The sequence below is a fragment of the Leopardus geoffroyi genome, chromosome B4 (assembly GCF_018350155.1).
Source record: "Leopardus geoffroyi isolate Oge1 chromosome B4, O.geoffroyi_Oge1_pat1.0, whole genome shotgun sequence".
NCBI classification, from domain to species: domain Eukaryota; kingdom Metazoa; phylum Chordata; class Mammalia; order Carnivora; family Felidae; genus Leopardus; species Leopardus geoffroyi.
Genome location: NC_059341.1, coordinates 78308898 through 78331333, shown reverse-complemented (window position 1 = coordinate 78331333; position 22436 = coordinate 78308898). Strand labels below are relative to the sequence as shown.

The window sequence follows — 22436 nt, the reverse complement described above, 5'->3', positions numbered from 1 at the left end:
TAACATTTTGATGTATGTCTCCCCCCAACCCCTTCCATCACATCCATTTCTTTCTTCAAACTATCATCCTTCATATTTACATTCAAAACATTTGATCTGTGTCTGGTACCAAACGAAGTCACATAGACTAAGAGTTTCTGCCTTCGTGTGATAACGTTCAAGAGTAAGAACGTGCCCCTTCTTCACAGAGTGATGGGAAATACAAAAATGAGTAAGTCACAGCCTGTGCTCTCAAGGAATTTATAGTCAGAGGGGAAAGACCACAGAGACTACAGACCAAACAAAACTCCCAAGAGGGGCACTTGGGTGGCTCAGTTGGTTAAACATCCCACTCCTGGTTTCAGCTCAGGTCATGATCTCGCGGTTTGTGCGTTCAAGCCCCACATCCGGCTCCACACTGACAGTGCAGAGCCTGCCTGGGATTCCCTCTCTCCCTGTCTCTGCCCCTCCTCTACTCTCTGTCTCTCTCTCTCAAAAATAAATAAATAAACTTAAACAAAATTTTTTTGAACTCCCAAGAGATAGAATACCATGATATGTATCAGAGTTTCACAAGGCCATTAAAGTGGATATAAGACTATTGTACAGGTAATGATACATCTGTATAGAGCTTATAGTTTTTGAAGTTTTTTCACACACAGCCCCACTATTAAACTTCTTAACCCTAGGCAGTAGTGCCTATAGATATTACCTTCATTTTCTAAGTAATGAAGAAGTTCAACTACTTGCCTGGACTGCAAGCAGAAGAGTTGGGACTAAAACCTAAACAATCTGACTCCCAATCCACCAGCAGGAACTCCTCACCCCCACACGGAAACAGCAAACGGACAGCACCTGAGCCCTGCTGGCCCAGCAGATGATGACGTCAGGCCTCAAGGGGGAAGCTTCTGTGAGCAGGACCTCTGGATGCGAGCAGGCTCCCGGTGACATTCTGGAAAAGCCTGTGGAGCCACTGGTGCGGCTTCCCTTCTATACCCCTCCCCTGCAGGGTCTTCCCCTAAGGGGCTTAAAGAACGGTCGGGGGAGGGCTGAGGACTCCACAGATTCTCCCCGTGCTACCTGTCACTCCTCTATCTCCCGCTCTCCCCGAAATCCACCAAATTGGGGGTGGGGGTGGGGCGGGCAGTGGGTGTGCAATCCAGGCCAACAGCAGGCCGCCTACATTGAGGGATCCATATTCGCTGAATTTAGAGCCTCCCTAAATTATTCTCCCCTCATGCCTTCTTTTCCCCCTTGGGACTTCCAACTCCTTCCTCTTCCACTTGCAACTACTTCTCTAACCTGCTTTCCCTCAGCCCCCAACTCTGCCTTTTCCCATCCCTTCCCCTACCTTCAAAAGCCCCTAGGAAACCAAATCCTCCACACCACCATCACCAGCAAGGCACAACGTTGTTTGTCTCCATTTTACCGAACTTTGTCTTTTTTTTTTCTTTCTTTTTTTTTTTTTTTACATTTCTTGTCCACTTGGACAAGAAGGCAGGGAAGTCGTCTTTAGACAAGACAGCCCACAACCAACCGCCACTGGGGTGAGGGTGGAGGGTGCATTCAGGACCTAGGTTCCCTCCCTGAAATGGAGCTGGCTGAGCGCCCACGAGTTCCCCCTCCTCTGTCGCGGTGGGGTTCCGGCCTGGGGCTTGGGAATGGACCTGAACTTGACTTTCCGGACGAGGAGGGGCACAGCTGACTAACCTAGAGTGGAAAGGCGGCGGCGACGGGGAGTCACCGCCCCAACCCCAGCCTGAAGGGACCGTGGCACAGGGTCTCCACTTCAGACTCCCGTGCTCCCTCTCTCGCACCTTCCAAAATGAAAGCACCTCGAGCAGCACCTCCGAGGGGGCTGCGTGACCCGCCCCACGGACCCTCCATTCCAGTCCAGGAAGGGAGCCCTTGGGGCCTCCTGGCGTGGCCAGGGGCTAAGGGTGCTGCCCTCCCCACCCCCACCCCTCGTTCCCCGCTCCCCAGATCCCCTCCCTTCCTCCACCACCCGCCCAGCCCGCCGCCCCCGGCGGCTGGCGCGCGCGGTGCAGCATGCGGCAAAGCTCTTTGCATAAATTATGCTCATGACGCAGCAGCTAAAAAAATCCAAGTAGCAGAAGGAGGGAAAAAAAGGGGGGGGAGGGAGAGGGGGGGCCGTGGAAGGGGTAAAAGAAGAAAAATATATATACCTGCCCGCCCCCCCCCCCAGCTCCCCCACCCCGCTTCCCGGCCGCCCCCCCTCCGCCCAGCGCAGCCCGCGGAGTCCCCTTCGGCTCTGCCCAGCCCGGCCTGGGGGCCCGGGGGCGGCGGCGGGTCCCGACCGGCTCCCGGGCCGAGCCGAGCCCAGCCAAGCCGCACTGGCTTCTTTGTCTGCGGGCGGCGGCCGCCTGGCCCCGGCCCCGGCCCCGGCCCCCTGGCCCGGGCTGTGAGATGAATCTGTAATCGGTGGCCGCCGGGCACCCGGGGCGGAGGCGGCTCGGGCTCGGGCTCCGGTAAGTAGCGGGGTCCGGGGCGGGGAGGGGTTTGCACGGACGGGGAGGGGGCCGGGCAGGGGAGGTTTCGGGTTTGGTTAATATGCAATGCCCGTAATTAGCATAATTTATATATTTATGATAAAGAGAAAAAATGCCGCGGGGCCGGGGTGCCGGGATGCCGGGCCGGGGCGGCGGGGAGCTCCGGGAGTGGGACAGCGCGCGGCCGCCCGCCTGGGGCCGGAGACCCCGGGGCCGCGCCCTGGTCCGCCCGTGGGCCGGCGGGGACCCGGGGAGGGGAGGGGGCGGCCGCCAGGTGGACCCCGTGGGGTGCTTGGACCTGGCCCCTCCCCGTTTCTGCCCCTGGAGCCCTGGTGGGGTACGGACCAGAGCGGACGTTACGTACACAGACCCGGTGGCGACCAGAAGCCGATTCTTGCCCCGCAGGAGAACCTGGACGCCTGGGTTCCTGGCGGTTAAGGTCAACTGAGACGGCCTAGGCGACCTGTCATAATTCTCCCCAGCCGCAGTACACTGGTGGGACTCAGGGTTAGGAACCCAGGCGTTGCTGGAAGGGTGGGGGAATGTGGGAGGGTCACCATCGAGCAGAGCATGAGCGCTTCATAAATATTTAATAACAATATTATTATTAATAAATAGTCATAATAATGGGCCCGTTAGGTGCTTCCTGGCCATTCTCATCTGCCCAGGCCAAGAGAGCCCCAGGGTGTCTTCTAATCCCCACTTTAGCGTTGGGATCCCCCACTCAGCTATAATTGGAAGCCTGAAACCACAGAATAGCCTTGGCTGCAGGGCAAGGAGAAATAAAACACTGTCAAGAAGCCTTTCTGGGCAAACGAAAAGAAGTTCTTTGCAAAGATTTGAGCCTCATCTACTTTTCCTGATTCCTTGTTCCAAAAGTAGAGGTTGATCTTCAATTGTTCATAGACATCTATCCCTCCTCTCCTTATCTTGGTATTTTAAGGCAGCCAACATCGATGAGCAGGGCCTAATGAGGAATAATTCCATACATCCCCTTTTGATTGAAGTCCTGGTGCTCAGGGTGATATTTCTGTGACCTGGTTTGTTGTTGTTGTTTTGCATATGTGCCATAGAACTTCATTTAGTTTATTGGTCCAACAAAAATACCCGGTATGTGCCAAGTTCTGAACAGTACAGACAGAATTGACTTTGTCATGGAGTTTTCATTTCAGTTTGCTGGCTATAAAATCATAATAGTAATCTTTTACATTTTTTAACACTTTGCAATTGAAAACATTTTTATATCGTGCTTTACTTCGATGAAAAATAAAAATAATATTCACAAACAGTTACATAGTGTTGGCTGTGTGCCAGGCCCTGTTCTAAATGCCTTACCTAAGTGTTATCAGTTTAATCCTTACAATGACCCGTGAGGTGGGTACTGTAATTTAGCCCCATTTTACAGATAAGAAAACTGAGGCTTAGAGAGATTACTTGAGGAGAAGCAGTGCTCAACCTGGGTCTTCTGCCTTTAAGCCCCAAGCTCTTTCTGTGTCAAAAGGTGGGTCAGTGAGGCCACAGAGGGAATGGGAGGGAAACTGGATTGCCACAGTAGGAAAGAGTTGGTGTGGTCAGGGTTCTCCAGAACTTATTGCTACTTCCCTCTTTTTTTTTTTTAATTTTTATTTATTTTTGAAAGAGAGAGAGAGAACAAGCGGGGAAGGGGCAGAGAGAAAGGGGGACAGAGGATCTGAAGCGAGACAGCAGAGAGCCCAATGTGGGGCTCGAACCCATGAACCGCGAGGTCATGACCTGAGGCGAAGGCTGCTGCTTAACCGACTGAGCCACGCAGGTGCCCCTGTTGCTACTTCTTTGAAATCATTTTTAAGTAGTCCTAGTACTGCAAATGGGGGCAAAAAAAATTTGAAATAGGATCTGTGTTTTGAGGGAGAAGGAAATATGAGGAAGCCAAATGATATGACCTGATTTCTTAGTTTATGTTTTTGGCTTATAGTCATTGACCCCTGTTATGTATGAGGTATTGTACTAGGCACTGGGGTATGTTAATAAGTGGACAGGTCTTGGAGCTTACAGTCTGGTGGGGGAATATAGCTACTTTTTATTTTTCACATTTCATTTGCCCCCTCCTTTCACCCTGCCTAGGATGAATCACGTTTGGGCACAAAGGATAAGGGTACAGGAGGAGAAACTAAATCTAAATGTGTCCTTATAAACTAGGTTTACTGTTTGTTGGCTTATATATGTCTAAGATTATATATAAATGGTAATTTGGAAAGGGGGAATTAAAGTCATTCACTACTTTCCTATCTTTTTACTCTTCCCTTTCTTCTGGCCCATGTGTATACCTAGCTGGTTTACCAATGGCTTGCCAAGCCATTTATCTCTGCTTATGACATTGTGGGGGGGGGGGGGGGAGGGGGGCGTGGCTCTGGAGAAGAACTGAGAGCTTCCATTTTCCTATGTGTCCTGATCCTTTGGGGCCAGAACAGGCCCTTTCCATTTCCGGAGAGGAGGCTTGGTATTGTGTTAGGAGGATAGGGATCTGGGGCAGGTGGACACTGACTTCAATTTCGAACCTTCCATGGACTTTCCTGTGCCCTTGGGCAAATCACCGGACTTTTCTCTATCTCCATTTCCCTGTCGATAAAACCGAGAATCGTAATAAGAGCACCACGCTAAGCATTTTACTTACGTGATCTCATATCACCGTTATAACAACCCCCATAAGGTCTTTCCATTTAATCACCATGTTAAAGATAAGGAACTTGAGTTTCAGAGAGAGTAAGTCAGTTGTCCAAGATCACACAGCTATTTCACGGCCAAGCTGGGATTTGAGTCTAGGTTTCCTCCCAAAGCCTATATGCTTACTTCTCTTTAACCCTCAACTTTCTATCTGTAAAAGTGAGAGCAATAATAGCTAACTGTTCTTAGTGTTTTACACAGTAAGTCCAAGGTGAGGTCTCTTATTATTTATCCCTGAGAAAACAGAGAAGTAACCTGCCCCTCTGTGGAAGGTCACACAATTGGTCAGGCTTCGGTGTATATTTGCTCTATGGACTGGTGGGGGGGGGGGGGGCTGGCGTCAGAATTGAATAATAATAGTTAATATATATTGAACCCTTTTGCAATTTACTACAACCCTAGCCCTGTTTCAAATATGGTAACTGAGGCACAGAGAGGTTAGGTCCTTGTCCAAGGTTCTCACAGTGAAGAAATCTTTTATAATTTTTTTTTAAATTTGTTTCGAGAGAGACAGAGACAGTGCAAGTGGGGGAGGGGCAGAGAGCGAGAGGAAGAGAGAGAATCCCAAACAGGCTCCACACTGTCAGCGCAGAGCCCGATGCGGGGCTCAAACCCCTGAAGCCATGAGATCATGACCTGAGCCAAAACCAAAATTCGACGCTTAACCGACTGAGCCACCCGGGCGCCCCATCACAGTGAAGAACTCTTATTTATTTATTTTTTTTCAACGTTTATTTATTTTTGGGACAGAGAGAGACAGAGCATGAACGGGGGAGGGGCAGAGAGAGAGGGAGACACAGAATCTGAAACAGGCTCCAGGCTCTGAGCCATCAGCCCAGAGCCTGACGCGGGGCTCGAACTCACGGACCGCAAGATCGTGACCTGGCTGAAGTCGGACGCTTAACCGACTGCGCCACCCAGGCACCCCAGTGAAGAACTCTTAAAACTGAGAGGTGAATCTAGGCTCTCAACTGCTACACTAAAGTGGCATGAGATAATATATGTAAATTTTTATAATAACTACCATTTTCTGAGCCCTTACTATGTGCCAGGCATCGACCTAAACTTTTTACACGCGTTCATTTATTCAGTCCTCACTATAACCCTATGAAGTAGGTGCTGTTTCTCTCATTTTTTTTTTCAGATGAAGAAACTGAGGCACAAAAGTTAAACCATTTGTCCTGAGGCCCACAGCTAGTAAATATCAAGGCTGAGATTGTGAACCCAACCCATATTGGAAGGGAGAGCCAATGGGATTCGGTGAAGGAGTGAATGTGACCAGTAAGAGAGAAGGCAAGGATGATGGCAAGGTTTTTGGCCTGAGCATCTGTGGAACGAGGTAGTTGCCCATTGGCTGGCGTGGGGAAGGCTGCATGCAGGTGGAACAGGTTTGAGGTGGAAATCTAGAGTTTGGTTTTGAACAGGTGGAATATGAGAGGATATGAACAATCAGTAGGCATTTGGATATATGAGGCTGAAGTTCCCTGAGGAGGTCCCGGCCAGAGATTGAGATTTGGTCCTTGTGTGACCGAGTGAGTGCGCCTGGGGAGGAAGCGAGGAGTTCATGGCACCATTCAGCTCGGCCCCAGTTACCAGTCTTGGCTAATCTGCCAATCCCCTGCTTCCTGTCATTGTGGCCTTTTTGAATGGCAGCTTTGCAAGAGGTAAGTGGGTATACAGCTGAAACATAAAAGCAGTGTAGAATGCCCACAAACAACCTAGCCTGAGGAAATTATGTCAAAACATTTTTTTAAGTTTATTTGCTTATTTTGAGAGAGAGAGAGAGTGAGTGGGAGAGGGTCAGAGGGAGAAGGAGAGAGAGAATCCCAAGGTCTGTGCTGTCAGCACGGGGCTGGACTCAAGGCTCGATCCCATGAACCGTGAGATCACGACGTGAGCCGAAATCAAGAGTTGGATGCTTAACCAACTGAGCCACCCAGGCGCCCTGTGTCACAACAAATGTGACTTTCTTTCCATTGAATACATAAAACTAATTTCAGCTTAATCGACCATTCCTCAGAGTCCAGTAACTTCACGCAGCGTATCCTGCCCCTCCGAATGACTGGATAATGAGAAGGCATTTTACACCTTGGGAACCTCAACCACATTAAGTGTTAAGGGAGGGATTAAACCCACAGAAATGAAGGGGCGCCTGGGTGGCTCACTTGGTGAGGCATCTGACTCTTGATTTCAGCTCAGACAATGATCTGACGGTCATGGGATCAAGCCCCATGTCAGCCTCCCTACTCAGCGTGGAGCCTGCTTAAGATTCACATGCACGCACACACTCTCTCTCTCTCTCTCTCTAAAACAACAATGACAGCAACAACAACAAAACACAGAAATGCGTCTGAATTAAAAGTCTGAACCCCATATAAGAACTTCCATTTTCCTCTATATGGTGTAAGATTTTTTTTTTCAAGTTTATTTTTGAGAGAGAGAGAGAGAGAGAGAGAGAGAGAGCACTAGTGGGGGAGGGGGCAGAGGGAGAGAATCTTAAGCAGGCTCCATGCCCAGTGGAGGAGAGGGGGTTGGGGGGTTGGAGGGGGTCCCCGACATGGGGCTCGATCCCGTGACCACAAGATCATGACCTGAGCCGATATCAAGAGTCGGCCACTCAGCAGACTGAGCCACCCAGGCACCCCATCTTCATACATAAAATTTCGTGTCTGAAACACACGCTCTCGTGGAACAAGGGGAAAAGGACCACACTGTATCCCTTCTGTGGACCCTCTACTACCTTGTATTTATCCACCGTGACATTTAAACATACTGTAACGTAGTTATCTTTTTATTTCCTTGACTCCCACGTCAGACTGAAGGCTTCTCAACAAAGCTGGCAAATGCTTTTTTCCCTCGTTGTAGCCCCAACACCCAGCACATAGTAGCCACTGAAATATTTGTTGAATAAATAAGGGATGAAACATTTCAGAATTTTTCCCAATAGGATCTCCGGCTACTCAGGGGGGTTCGGATTTGTCTGAGATTTCCTAACGCTCCTCCCCGGTGTCTTAGAATGTTGCCCTAAGCGAGCCCAGAGCAGTTGCCAAAGGAGAATGATACATAGAACCCGGCCCCCTAACTCATTCCCCTCCCCGGGAACTCCTTGATGGTCCCGGAGCTCTGGATTTTCGGATTGTGAGCAAATGCTTGAGCACACACAGTTCATTCTCTCCCCGAGGCTACCTGTGTTTTTAGATGTTAGCACAGGAAAGTGAGGGATAAATGAGCCATCTGGTAAGCAGCCGTGGTGCTTTGCCAGGTTTGATTCAGGTGTTTTTCACACCAGTCACTGGAGAAAGAAGACAAAGGAGGAGGCTCTGGGTGGGCGCTGGCTCCCGTCCCAGCTTTACCCAGAGCAGCTCTGCCGTGATCTGTGTATGTAGTGTTCTACTGCCAAAGTGATCACAGGAGTCCCTTCTCTTAAAACAGACTGTGGATCATCTCTCCTCCCTGGCTGTCAGGCTATGGACCCTGCATGGCATCATGAGCTCAAAGGAGGCCATTCAAATGTATGTACCCCAGTCATTAGGGAACTGGTCAAAAAGCAAACTAAAGATGGCGGTCTGGTCAGTGAGACCAAGCCACAGCCTAAGGCTTGAGGAATGTGGAAAGTTCCTGGCAAGGGGGTGGGGCTAGGTCCAGGAGTAACTCTGCACAGATGCTGAACTAGGGGAACACACAGGACACAGCTCAGAGTCAAAATGCTGAGTGTCTGCTTCTCAGCGATGTGTTTGTGTCCCATGCATATCTCTGATAGGCGTCCTGTAGAGCCAAGGCTAAGGAGTCATGTAAGGCCAAGACTAAAGCCAAGTGTGTTCTAGGGTCTGAAATGAGGGAGGCCTTTGTCTCTGTTCTGCCTGTATTTCTGGTGTGCTGAAGCCTGGTTGGTGGGTTAGAGTGGACCTGTGTGTGGCCAGAGGCTCTGAGCCAGGACTGACTTTGCCCTTGACACAAAAGACTAGACATTGAGAAACCAGGCCCACCCCACATAAGCTCATAGAATCTCAAGGGCAGAAGGGGTCTTAGAATCACCTGAGCCTTCTCTACTACTTGAATCTCCCTAATAACACAGCCACAAAAGTGGATAGTTACCTAACAACTCCCCGTGAGTGGCCATTGTTGGCCGAAAGGAGCCAGTGACCACAACAAGACTATGAGCAGACTTTGAGCCCCTCTTGAGCAGATGCCCCTTGCCCCACAATGACTGACTACCAATGCCTCCCACCTAAAGGCCTTTGGGATTGGGAAATTCTTCCTCCATGAAATGTACATATCAAGCTATAGTGGACCCAGATTTACCTTGCATACCTTTCTTCTCAGTTTGGTGTCTGCCTTTTATTTGAATTTGCAAATGACTTGCTAATTGACATTCTTTTTTTAAGTTTATTTATTTATTTTTGGGGGAAGAGCGAGAATCCCCAGCAGCCTCTGCACTGTCAGTGTAGAGCCCAACTCGAGGCTCAAACCCATGAACCATGAGATCATGACCTAAGCTGAGGTCAAGAGTCGGACGCTTAACCGACTGAGCCACCCAAGTGCCCCAGACTTCTTTATGTAACAAATTTCATGGCTCATCCCATTCCCATCCAGAAGTGGTGGTAAATTGTCAAGTTCTTGGCAAAACTCATAGAAGGCTCCCATGTACAAAATCTGGAGGAGGACATCACCCAGGAATGAGACTAGAGTCCCAGTGAGGTTGGAAGATGCCTACTAGCTCTTCCAGCAAATTCCTCTGCCCCTCCTGTACCCCCTTGTACCTAAAAAGAGAGGCCTCGGGGCGCCTGGGTGGCGCAGTCGGTTAAGCGTCCGACTTCAGCCAGGTCACGATCTCGCGGTCCGTGAGTTCGAGCCTCGCATCAGGCTCTGGGCTGATGGCTCAGAGCCTGGAGCCTGTTTCCGATTCTGTGTCTCCCTCTCTCTCTGCCCCTCCCCCATTCATGCTCTGTCTCTCTCTGTCCCAAAAATAAGTAAACGTTGAAAAAAAAAAAATTAAAAAATAAATAAATAAATAAATAAAATAAAAAGAGAGGCCTCATTTCCTCTTTTTTCAAATTGCTAGGTGTCTTGAATTTCTTGCCCTCACTTTCATTCCTACTGTAGGTGGTTAGGGAAGGAAATGGAGAGAGGGAACCTCATGGTTCTCCTTGCCTCTTTGGCCAGGGAACATTCTACCAAAGGGTGAAGACCCTAAAGCCTCTTAGGTGAGCCAGCAACAACACTCTTAGGCATATATTCCAAAGAGCTGAAAACAAATATTCAAACAAAAACTTGTACACAAAAATTCATTGAAGCACTATTCACATGGTCAAAAGGGAGAAACAACCCAAACATCTATCAGCCGAGGAATGGAGAGACAAAATGTGGTATATCCATACAATGGATTTTTTTTTCAAGACCTACGAGTTTAATTACCTACTAGACCATCCAGATGGAAATATGTGGTAAATGAATGGAAACAAGGGTCATAAAATTAGGAGAAAGGCAGGCATTTTTAGAGCAGTTTAGGTTTAGAAGTTCACCAGGTTGGACTTAAAAAAAAAAAAAAAAAAAAAAAAAAAAACATTTAAAACAAATACTTTCTTAAGATTTTATTTTTAAGTAGTGTCTACACCCAGCATGGGACTTGAACTCACAACGCTGAGATTAAAAGTCGCATGCTCCACCAATTGAGTCAGCAGGGCACCCCTTCAAATAAAATTTTTTTACCACAGTGAAAAAACAATAAAATGAAAACAAAATTCCAGAATTGTCCAAATGATTTTTAAAAAAATTTTTTTTTCAACGTTTATTTATTTTTGGGACAGAGAGAGACAGAGCATGAACGGGGGAGGGGCAGAGAGAGAGGGAGACACAGAATCGGAAGCAGGCTCCAGGCTCTGAGCCATCAGCCCAGAGCCCGACGCGGGGCTCGAACTCGCGGACCGCGAGATCCTGACCTGAGCTGAAGTCGGCCGCTTAACCGAGTGTGCCACCCAGGCGCCCCTCCAAATGATTTTTTAATCATGATTACTTTTTTTTCCACATTTCTTTAAATGTCAAGTTTTCGGGGCGCCTGGGTGGCGCAGTCGGTTAAGCGGCCGACTTCAGCTCAGGTCAGGATCTCGCGGTCCGCGAGTTCGAGCCCCGCGTCGGGCTCTGGGCTGATGGCTCAGAGCCTGGAGCCTGCTTCCGATTCTGTGTCTCCCTCTCTCTCTGCCCCTCCCCCGTTCATGCTCTGTCTCTCTCTGTCCCAAAAATAAAATAAAACATTAAAAAAAAAAATAAAAAAAAATAAATGTCAAGTTTTCTTTGGCAAATTTATCCAAAAACATAAATTTTCATTGTATAATTTAGTTTATATTTATATAACATTTATATAAATTGTATATATATATACAATTTATATAATTTGTATAATTGTATATATATATTTAGTTTATATTTATATAACATATAAATTGTATCTATAAATTTCATTGTATAATTTAGTTTATATTTATATAACATTTATATAAATTGATGTTCATCAGAATACTGTTCTCTAAGCCCTAATGGCTTATATCTTCCCTTTAAAGTGTGTATCAAAAAATGTGTATCTTTTAAGTATTTTATCATTTTCAAAGATAGTCTAGAGAAAACATGAATTAAACACCTGTAAGTTCTTCATTTTTTTTTTTAAAGTTTATTTATTTTGAGAGAAAGAGAGACACAGAGAGCACAAGCAGGGGAGGGGCACAGAGAGAGAGAGAGAGAGAGAGAGAGAATCCTAAGCAGGCATCCCACTGTCAGCACAGAGCCGGACTTGGGGCTTGAACTCATGAACTGTGAGATCATGACCTGAGCCGAGATCAAGAGTCAGATGCTTTTTTAAAAAATTAAGTTTATTTATTTATGTTGAGAGAAAGAGAACAAGCAGCGTAGGGGCAGAGAGAGAGAGAGAGAAAATCACAAGCAGGCTCTGCACTGCCAGTGCAGAGACCAATGCTGGGCTCAAACCCGTGAACCCAAGAGTCAGAAGCTTAACCGGCTGAGCCACCCAGGTGCCCCAGTTCTTCATTTCTGTTACAGTGTAGCAATTGGTCCTCTAACCCATGATGGTCTATCAGCTGAGCAAGGCTGAGTCTTGTTCTCAGATGCAGCTGACTGCACCTCGTACAGCAACTGACTACAGGCTTCTCCGCCTCTTTTTCAGACAAGGGTAACTAACACAAATCATTCTTTGATCTATACGTTCTGCTAGTTTCATCCCCCAGATCCTCGTTTGGGAATTCTCATTCGCCAAATCGTTTTTTGAAGACCATTGCACGACACAGTATCAAGTCATTAGATTCACATGCGCTGATAATTCTTGAAGGTATTTTCCAAATGCTTCCTTCCTTCAGCTTTACCATCTGTGTGTTTAAAATGGTCTCAAAAGTTCCAGGGCCACCTGGCGGGCTCCGTCAGAAGTGCGCGTGACTCTTGGTCTTGAGGTCATGCGTTCAAGCCCTGTGTTGGGCGTAGAGATTAATAAATAAATAAGTAACCTTCAAAAAAAAAAAGAGTTCTGAGATTCCAAACAGTTTTCTTCTGGAGAAGATGCCGGTTTCTTGGAAAAGGTTCGATAGTTTTCTTCATTCTCTGCTTTGAGGTATTTTACCATGCTGTAACAGGGATTACATGAAAATCTTCCGTTCCTCAGTCATTGTCTAAGTGTTGCACTTACAACGTTTTTTATTTTTATTAAAAAAATTTTTTTTAACGTTTTCTTTATTTTTGAGACAGGGAGAGACAGAGCATGAGCAGGGGAGGGGCAGAGAGAGGGAGACACAGAATCTGAAACAGGCTCCAGGCTCTGAGCTGTCAGCACAGAGCCCGATGCGGGGCTTGAACTCACAGACCGAAAGATCATGACCTGAGCCGAAGTCGGACGCTTAACCGACTGAGCCACCCAGGCACCCCATCTATTTTTTTTTTAATGTTTATTTTTGAGACAGAGGGAGACAGAGTGTGAGTGGGGGAGGGGCAGAGAGAGAGGGAGACACAGAGTCTGAAACAGGCTCTGGGCTCCGAGCTGTCAGCACAGAGCCCAACATGGGGCTCGAACCCACCAACCGTGAGATCATGACCTGAGCCCAAGTTGAATGCTTAACTGACTGAGCCACCCAGGCGCCCCATACAGGGTTTTTTCTTGAACCGCTTGTGTGGGGAGGTGGTGGATTGGCACACACCTGTGGAGGGCTGGTCGAGTCACAGCTGAGCGTGATGAGCTTTCCATCTTGGAAATGGAACCTCAGTTTGCCTCTCTCTCAGCCCTCCCCAGAGAGAAAGCCCACCCGATATTATCTGTTATTCCATAGCTATAAAAAGGATCAAAGTCCTGATACGTGCCTTGACAACGTTTTTGCTAAAAGAAGCCAGACACAAAGGCCACTTACTGTATGCATCCGTTTTTATGAAATATGGAGAATAGACACATCCATAGAGAAAAGGCCGACTGGTGGCTGCCAGGGGCCGGTGGTGGCAGAGAAAGGGAGGAATTGCTAATGGGTATGGGGTTCCCTTTGGGGATGATGAAAATGTTCTGGAACTAAACAGTGGCGGTGGTTGCACAACATTATAAATGCATTCAATTCCGCGGAGTTTTGCGCTTTAAAATGGTTAAAATGGTGAATTTTATGTTACGTGGATTTTACCTCAATCGATAAAGTAACCGAAGAAGGAGAACCTGTCAGCCAACCCAGGGTTGAAAGAGGAGGAGGAAGGCGAAAGAGGGGGAAGCTAGCGCATTTCTCTGAGCTTAGGTCCCTCATCTGGACCGTGGTGGTGGTAATTCTCCCATCCCCCAGCGGGCATGAGTAATGAGCTTGAGTAAGTGTTATAGAAATACTTAGCCCTAGGGTCGCCTGGGTGGCGCAGTCGGTTGAGCGTCCGACTTCAGCCAGGTCACGATCTCGCAGTCCGTGAGTTTGAGCCCCGCGTCGGGCTCTGGGCTGATGGCTCAGAGCCTGGAGCCTGTTTCCGATTCTGTGTCTCCCTGTCTCTCTGCCCCTCCCCCGTTCATGCTCTGTCTCTCTCTGTCCCAAAAATAAATAAACGTTGAAAAAAAAAATTAAAAAAAAAAATACTTAGCCCTATAGGCGCTCAACGTCAATGTTAATTGCCTTCTTTTCTGTATAAGTATCTAAACCTATTTGTCCGCTTTATACCTTTATTTCTTACGACTCTATGGTCTGAATCTGTTCTTCACGAGGGCTCCTCCCACTCCCTCTCCCTGCATTTGGCAGGCTGCTCTACCATCTGGGATGTTGTCCTGGCTCCCGTGTTAAAGGCCAGGATGGTCCTTAGGCCACTGCCACAGAATCACTTAAGAGCTGCTTCTGTGGGACCCGTCGGCTGAATCAGACTCTCAGGGGAATCTGGGGTCTGCATTTTTAATAAGCGCTCCAAGTGGTGATCACGCACATTCAGGTTTGGGACTACTGTTTCAATTTATTTGGGTCTTTACCATCTCTTCCAGGAAGTCTGCTCAGACTCCTCCCCTGAGAAGCCCTCTGATGGCCAGAGTGCTCCTTTCCTGTGTCTGAGGCTCTGGAGGCTCTGAATGTCTGGGTCAAAGTCAGCTTGGGTTCTGCTGGGTCTGCTCTCTCCCTGCAGACTGGGGAACGCCCAGGGACGGATGCCTGGCCCTCTCTTTCCTCTTGTCACCCTGGTTCTTCCTGAGTGTAGGATCTCTTGGGGTGCTGTAGGAAGCAAGACACTTCCGTTTTCAGGTCCTTTGAATCCTGTTTCCTTTACTTGTACAGATACTTGGGAGAAGTTAGATTTTTCTCCCCTTCCTACCATTCTACTCCTGACTCTCCAAGATGGTATAGAAATTGTATTACTGTGTCACATCAGCCTTTGCTTTTCCCGTCCCATGTCATCCCACAGGCTGTGCTAGGTGTGGGCCAGCCCCCACCCCACCCTAAGTGACCATGGATCCTGGAGCCGGGCCAGAGTCATCACTGACCGTCAATGAGCAGGTATGTTCTGGGGCAGGACGAGGTGGGGGAGTGAGGGTGATGGACCCTGGGGCGTGGCCAGGAGGAACACTCCACAGAGCCTGTCAGTATCTGTTTCTTAACCAAAATTCATGCCGACTTCACCCATCCAGATGCAGTTACCAGCTAGGATTTCTCAGGGGCTGAGATCGGAGATTTAAGCTGTGATTTTCTTATTTATTTATTTATTTATTTTAAGTTTATTTTATTTATTTTTAGAGAGAGAGAGAGAACAGAGGTGCATGTGCGTGCATGCCCAAGCAAGGGAGGGGCAGAGAGAGAGAGAGAGAGAGCGAGAGAGAGAGAGAGAGAGAGAGAGAGAGAATGAATCCCAAGCAGGCTCCACGCCATCAGCACAGACCCTGACTTGGGGCTCGAACTCACAAACCACGAGATCATGACCTGACCTGAAATCAAGAGTCAGATACTTAACCGACTAAGCCACCCAGGCACCCCTTAATTTCACTTTTTAAAGTCACAGCTTAGGGGCACCTGAGTGGCTTAGTCGGTTCAGCAGTTGACTCTTGGTTCTGGTTCAGGTCATGATCTCGAAGTTCATGAGATCAAGCCCCTTGTTGGGCTCTGTGCTGACAGTGCAGAGCCTGCTTCGGTTTCTCTCTCTCCCTCTCTCTCTCAGCCCCTACCCTATTCATGCTCTCTCTCTCTCTCTCTCTCTCAAAATAAATAAACTTAAAAAAGAAGTGAAATTAAAATATAAAAAATTGTATGGGATGCCTAGCTGACTTAGTAGAGCATGTGACACTTGATATCAGGGTCATGAGTTCAAGCCCCACATTGGGGGTAGAGTTTACTTAAAAAAATAATAAAAGGTTTAAATATATATACAAATATGTATAAGTTTACATAAGGAAAAGATTTGGACATCAGGTAATTTACTCTATTTTTTCCTAAATATATTTTATAATTTTTTGCAGTGAACTTTCATTACATAATTTTTTAAAGGAAAAAAAAAAAAGGTTAACATTTCTTAAAAGGTAATTGGACTGAAGTCCCTCGTATCAAATTTAAATCAGAAAAGGAACTGCTTTTGGAGGTGTATTTCACTCATACTCCCCTGAGAGGTCACATTGTCACTTTTTCCAGCAATCTCTGGCTGGGTTCAATTTTGAGGACTGTGTTGTGGGAGTGCCTTCGGGTACAGGCCAAGTGCAGGGGAGGCTCGACACAAATTTTGAACATACAGCGTGTCCCTGATTCTTGATTGGTCTAATTCAAAGCATGCCAGTGCTGGAGGTGAAGAGCTGAGGGCTGGCTGTTTGAGCAGGGGAAGAAGACCAAGAGTTCTGAGGACATGGAAGGCCCCCTCGAGGTCGGAGCATGCCTGCAGATGGCAGGGCTGGCCCCACCGCTCCACAGGGTGCAAGGCTCCAGTCTGGGGAGGTGGGGCTCCAGTCCGGAGAAGTGGGGCTTCAGTCTTGGGAGGTGGGGCTCCAGTCCAGAGAGGTGGGGCTTTAGTCTTGGGAGGTGGGGCTCCAGTCGGAGAGGTGGGGCTCCAGTCCAGAGAGGTGGGGCTTTAGTCTTGGGAGGTGGGGCTCCAGTCCGGAGAGGTGGGGCTTCAGTCTTGGGAGGTGGGGCTCCAGTCGGAGAGGTGGGGCTCCAGTCCAGAGAGGTGGGGCTTTAGTCTTGGGAGGTGGGGCTCCAGTCCGGAGAGGTGGGGCTTCAGTCTTGGGAGGTGGGGCTCCAGTTGGAGAGGTGGGGCTTCAGTCTTGGGAGGTGGGGCCAGTGGCTGCTTCCACAGTATTCCTGACCTGCATTTCAGGAAGTTAGCTTGCCTGGAAACCTTGGCCTGTACCCCAGAGTTTTGGAATCATGAGCCTAAAAAGTTACTCAGCATTGTGGAGCATTCATGTCCATCCCTTTGTCTTTGAGGAAACTCCTGTAAGGTTTCAAGAGAAGTGAAGAGGGATCTGCTTCTTAGCCCAGCCTAAGGCTGGATGCTGTGTTAGTTAGGGGCCTCCAGTATCCTAGCAGCTAAGAGGACGCCCTTGCAGGGCTGTGGGATAGGCCACTTAACCACTCCCTGAACTGAGTCCAGGACGGGGAGCAAACAGAAATATCTCCAAGTGGTTTGGCTCTGTGGGGCTTTTACTAGCGTGTGTCAAGCCCTTCCCGTGTCACCAGGCCCCAGTTTCTTTCCTGGGATCGGGGAGCTGCAGCCTGCCCCAGGCTGTGGAATTGTCACAGCACACAGCCCTCAGGCAAGCGGTCTGCATCTCCAAGTGCCCTCCCCTCTCTCCCCCAGCCAGAAGCCTACTGGCCACTCCCCACCAGCAATGTCCCCTGTCCTCTGTTTTCAGGTCATCGTGATGTCAGGCCACGAGACCATCCGCGTGCTGGAAGTTGGAGTGGATGCCCAGATCTCTGCTGAGGAGGAGGGCAAAGGACTGGAGGGTGTCGCTGCCGAGGGCTCCCAGAGCAGAGGCCCGGCCGAAGCCAGTGAACCCGCTGGTGAAGCTGGGCCAGACAACCCAGACTCCTCTGCAGAGGCAACTGGTACGAGGCCATTGCTCCCATTTGGCATTGGTCCACCCGAGTCCCTCTTTCTGGCTCCTTGGAGAGCCAGCGTGAGTCCCTAGGGCCAGGGTGGCCTCGGGGTCTTGTCTTCCGGTCCACTGGACGACCTCTGGCCACAGCTGTACTTCTGTTCAGCTGCTTGGGCCGTCCTGCCCTCCATGTCCCTGGAACTTGAGTTCTGGTTTCATTCACTTCCGCATGTAAACTGGGATGGGTCCGGGTGAGGTGGGAGGAGAGCAGCTGGGCTCAGTTGAGGGGATCGAATTAACCTCCGAGAGGGCTGTACGTCCAAGCCAGAAAGGCCGAGTGCAGAAAGGACTAGACCTTCAGGATCCCGACAGCCTTTCTAACCCAGTACCTTCTGTGGTGAATCTGGGAGGTTCCAGCGGCTGGGGATAGGAGGGCATGTTACCTACCCCACACTAAAGATGTAGGTTAGGTAGGACCTTGCAGAATCCCAGCTCCTTACTCCTAGCTGGGCTGGTGTGAGTCAAGCCTGGTGTCTTATTCATGCTGTCTCCAAAAACGACTTTTGGGCAAGAACTTGATTCCCCTGTAAGGGGAATGGGTAGGGACGATCCACCCACACCATCTCTCCTAATTACCCTGCAGTATAGCTGCGAGACAGCCAGGGCTGTTCTAGAGGCTGGGACTGAGGTGCCAGGCATGGCTGTCTGGTTGTGGGGCACCCTTTCATGGACTTCCCTCATTGACACCTTTCAGAGTAGACGTCTTTTGCTGGAAACCTGGGGATCCCCAGTTAGTACCCCCAGAACTCCACGATTCATCTCCCCTAGCCTTCTGCTTATCTTCCCTTCCCCGGATTGGAGATCTGGGCTGGTGGGGGTGGGCCAAGAAGAGGAGCCAAGAAGAGAGCAAATGAGAACAGACAGGGAAATATTTAGGGAAATAGCAACTCCATAATAAGAAAACCGTGAGACCTCACATCCCTCACTCTGCCTGCAAATCAGCACGCAGATTCAGTTGGCACCCTAGTGACCTAGGTTATTTTTTCTCCTTTTGAACAAAGGAACTGCAAGAGGCTTGACCGTTTTCCCCTAGCCTGGAAATGCTCTGCTCCATGTTGAGACCAGGGTGGGGTGTCACGTGCTCCACAGGGCAGCGCCCTAGAGAGCAGGCAGCAAAGACCAGGATTCTACGTTTGACCGATCTTCCCACTCCTTTTCCATGGTGGGGATGGGGCCCTTTTCCAGAAAATTCAGGAGATTTCCCAGGTTTACCCACAGGGTTGGCAATTTCCCTTCTTATTCTTTTAACCATCTTCCATATCTCATTTCGTCTGGTGCCTTAATTCTGTTTCTTGTTCAAACCTGCTCTCGGAAATGGATGCTAAGTCAACTATTTATACCTTAGCATCAGTGTTTATGGTACTGTGCATCTTCTTCCAGGGGTTTGTACATTTAAGCCTCTTCACGAAAGTCCTTTTCTCTGTAAAGGCATTTTAGTGATCATCGGGTAGGTAAGGAAGGTATTTTGATGGTACCTCCTAAGAAGCCGCCAACTTAGACTGTGGCCTTGATGGAACCTTTCTTGATAATGCTATTGCAGAGCAGAGGCTAAGAAGAGTTTCCTCTTGGGCGCCTGGGTGGCTCAGTCGGTTAAGCATACGACTTCAGCTCGGGTTATGATCTCACTGCTCGTGAGTTCGAGCCCCACGTTGGGCTCTGTGCTGACAGCTCAGAGCCTGGAGGCTGCTTCAGATTCTGTGTCATCCTCTCTCTCTGTTCTCCCCCACTTATGCTCTGTCTCTCTCTCAAAAATGAATCAACATTAAAAAAGTAAAAAAAAACCAAAAAAACAAAAAACCAGTTTCCTCTTAAAATGAAACTAAGTAATGGGAAACTTTCAGGATGAGAAACATCTAGTGATTTATATCACTCTAAATTACTACCCCGTCCTTGTCCATGTGTGTATTTTTAAAATTTTTTTATTAAAAAATTTTTTGACGTCTATTTATTATTGAGAGACAGAGAGAGACCGAGCCTGAGTGAGGGAGGGGCAGAGAGGGGGAGACCCAGAATCCGAAGCAGGTTCCAGGCTCTGAGCTGTCAGCACAGAGCCCGATGCGGGGCTCAAACTCACAAACTGAGAGATCATGACCTGAGCGGAAGTCGGACGCTCAACCGACCGAGCCACCCAGGCACCCCTCAAACTCCTTTTTTAAAAAATTAATTAATTTTTTGGGGCGCCTGGGTGGCTCAGTCGGTTAAGCGTCCGACTTCGGCTCAGGTCATGATCTCACGGTCCGTGAGTTCGAGTCCCACATCGGGCTCTGTGCTGACAGCTCAGAGCCTGGAGCCTGTTTCAGATTCTGTGTCTCCCTCTCTCTGACCCTCCCCCGTTCATGCTCTGTCTCTCTCTGTCTCAAAAATAAATGTTAAAAAAATTAAAAAAAAAATTAATTAATTTTTTGAGGGAGAGCGGGGGAGGGACAGAAAGAGGGCAAGAGTGAGCGCGAGAAGCCCAAGCAGGCTCTGTGCTATCAATGCAGAACCGGAGGTGGGGCTCAAACCCACATACCGTGAGATCATGACGTGAGCCTAAATCAAGAGTTGGACGCCTAACCGGCTGAGCCACCCAGGCGCCCCTCAAATTCCTTTCGAAAATAAATCAGTTGTGTACCTAGGAGGAAGTTATCACCTGGAAAAGTACAAAATCTATCAATGAGAGGACCAGTAATTGGCTACAAGGTACCACATGGCTGTTAAGCCAGAAAAATAAATAAACAGGGATAAAACCTAGGTTGGGTGGCACTGTGGAGAAATGGGCACATTATTGATGGTTCTGTGAATTGGTTCAGTCTTTCTGAAAAGCAGTCTAGCAGGAAGTGATAAAAGCCCTAAATGTATGCAAACCCTTGGACCCTTAGTCCTACTTTGAAAATAAATCCTAATAAAATGAACATTTCGTTTCTTTAGATGATAAGCTTTTCTCATTCATGTTTATCACATTCCCATTTTCCCACTTTGCTTTTTTTTTTTTATATTTCATAACATTTTGTCAAGCAAAATATTTTTTAAGTTTTTGTGGGTTCAGAGTATCGTGATGTTTCTGATTATTTTTTTCAGTAGCTAGAACTGTATTTCCCCTCCACAGTGGACATAAACCTGCCGTTTTATTTTCTGTTTGTATTTTAGAAGACTTTTGTTGTTGCCTGTTTTCTCTTTGATTCCTTAAAGAGTTGGATTTTTTTTTTTCATTATATACTGTGAACTTTATAGTCCCGAGTTAGGTTACTGCCTTTCCAGATGAAAATGTGGGCTCGGAATGCAAGGTGGAAAGGCTGTCTAATTCCGTGGTTCCTCCTCTGGCTGCATGATGTATCACAAGTGGGTTTAAAAGGAAAAAGAGAGAGAGGAGAGTTTACTGACCTCCATTCCCAGACATCCAATTCAGTAGGTTTAGATTAGGGCCTGGAAATCTACACCCAGCCAATATTAAGAGGCCACCAATCTGGTCTAACGTCCATCACCCAATATTAGATTCCTTTTCAAGTTTTACTGTGTATTAAATAATAACCCTTCTCCTCATTGTTGTGTGGCTTTGAAGAGGTTTCCTGGTGGGGTTCTCCAATACCGGACTAAATCAAGGTAGCAAGAGGAAGCTATCAGCTGGGTGAAAAGCACCCTTTCCCAGGAAAGAAGTTCTTTTGGAAGCTCAGTGAGGCTTCTCAGCTGGACTTCAGACCGCAGGCCCTGGCAGAAAAAAGCTGCCTGGCCTGGAATGCCCCTGTGTTCTGGAGTGTGGCAAAGACCTGTCCAGTTTTCAGGGACTGTCACTTCAAGGACCTCACCCGACAGGAATCTTTGCCCCTTCCCCAAGCTAGCACCTGCATCCACAAAGTCACCTGCAGGTGGTGTAACAATGATTCAGTTGCTGGATGAGTCAAGGGAAGTTGCTCCCATCAATTCTAGCTCCTTCCTTCCCTGACACACGTTTGCTTAGGGCCCCTTTACTGATTATGTGATAGGTCACCATGTCCTATGGAGCCAGGAAATGGGAGACTTGATAGGCAACTGTGCATAGGCCTGCATCTTCTTCAACTAGATGTGGGAAGAGGGTAGCCCACCTTTCAGGTCTGGCACAGGGTCCCCCATCCTTCCATTCTCACTACCGGTAGCATTTGGGAAGCTGCCTCCTGGGCCAGGGAAGGCTGGTGATTGGCCTTGGGTTATGCAGAAAAACAATGTAGGCCTGAGAACTTAGCACTCCAAACTGCAACCAGATGTTCTACTCCAGTGACCCCTCCACTCACACCGGGCTCATTCCTTGTCCTTTCTCTCAATGCCACATGAAGTGAAGTCTCTCCCGGGGATCCCTCCGAGCCCTGCCCCTGCGGTTGCCACCTTCAGCCAAGCCCCAAGCCAGCCTCAGGCATCGCAGACCCTGACGCCACTGGCTGTACAAGCTGCCCCCCAGGTAAGGGCCCCCCGGGGAGCTGAACAGAGGGCCCTGGGCAGGAGCAAAGCATGGGACAGCCAGTGTGGGGTGGCCATGGGATCTGGGGATTTCTCGGGGCAGAACAGGGAAGGGGCTGTGGCTTGAAGGAGGGAATCCCTTCCTGGGCACCCCTGGCCTCTCCCCCACCCCAGATCAGGCCCACTGGGAAGATTAGATCTGTCTTTGCCAACTAATATTCTTGGGTCCAGCAAAGATTGTAGAGATAACGTTAACTCTTTCATGC

General features: G+C 48.5%; 1 protein-coding gene across 7 annotated transcripts in view; it reads left to right on the top strand.

Moving 5' to 3' along the window:
* Positions 1 to 2169: 2169 nt before the first annotated feature.
* Positions 2170 to 22436, top strand: part of POU6F1 (POU class 6 homeobox 1) — a 32389-nt gene continuing 12122 nt past the window's right edge. The window contains exons 1-7 of one of the 7 annotated variants that reach the window (XM_045465692.1): positions 2171 to 2468; positions 6337 to 6389; positions 6617 to 6856; positions 8625 to 8704; positions 15087 to 15178; positions 17515 to 17710; positions 22050 to 22171. In XM_045465692.1, coding sequence (XP_045321648.1) covers positions 15131 to 15178; positions 17515 to 17710; positions 22050 to 22171 — 366 coding nt within the window. In that variant the 5' untranslated portion in view covers positions 2171 to 2468; positions 6337 to 6389; positions 6617 to 6856; positions 8625 to 8704; positions 15087 to 15130. Of the gene's footprint in view, positions 2469 to 6336; positions 6390 to 6616; positions 6857 to 8624; positions 8705 to 12207; positions 12529 to 15086; positions 15179 to 17514; positions 17711 to 22049; positions 22172 to 22436 lie in introns of those variants that run through there. The other 6 variants (XM_045465696.1, XM_045465690.1, XM_045465693.1 and 3 more) reach the window with 6 other exon arrangements.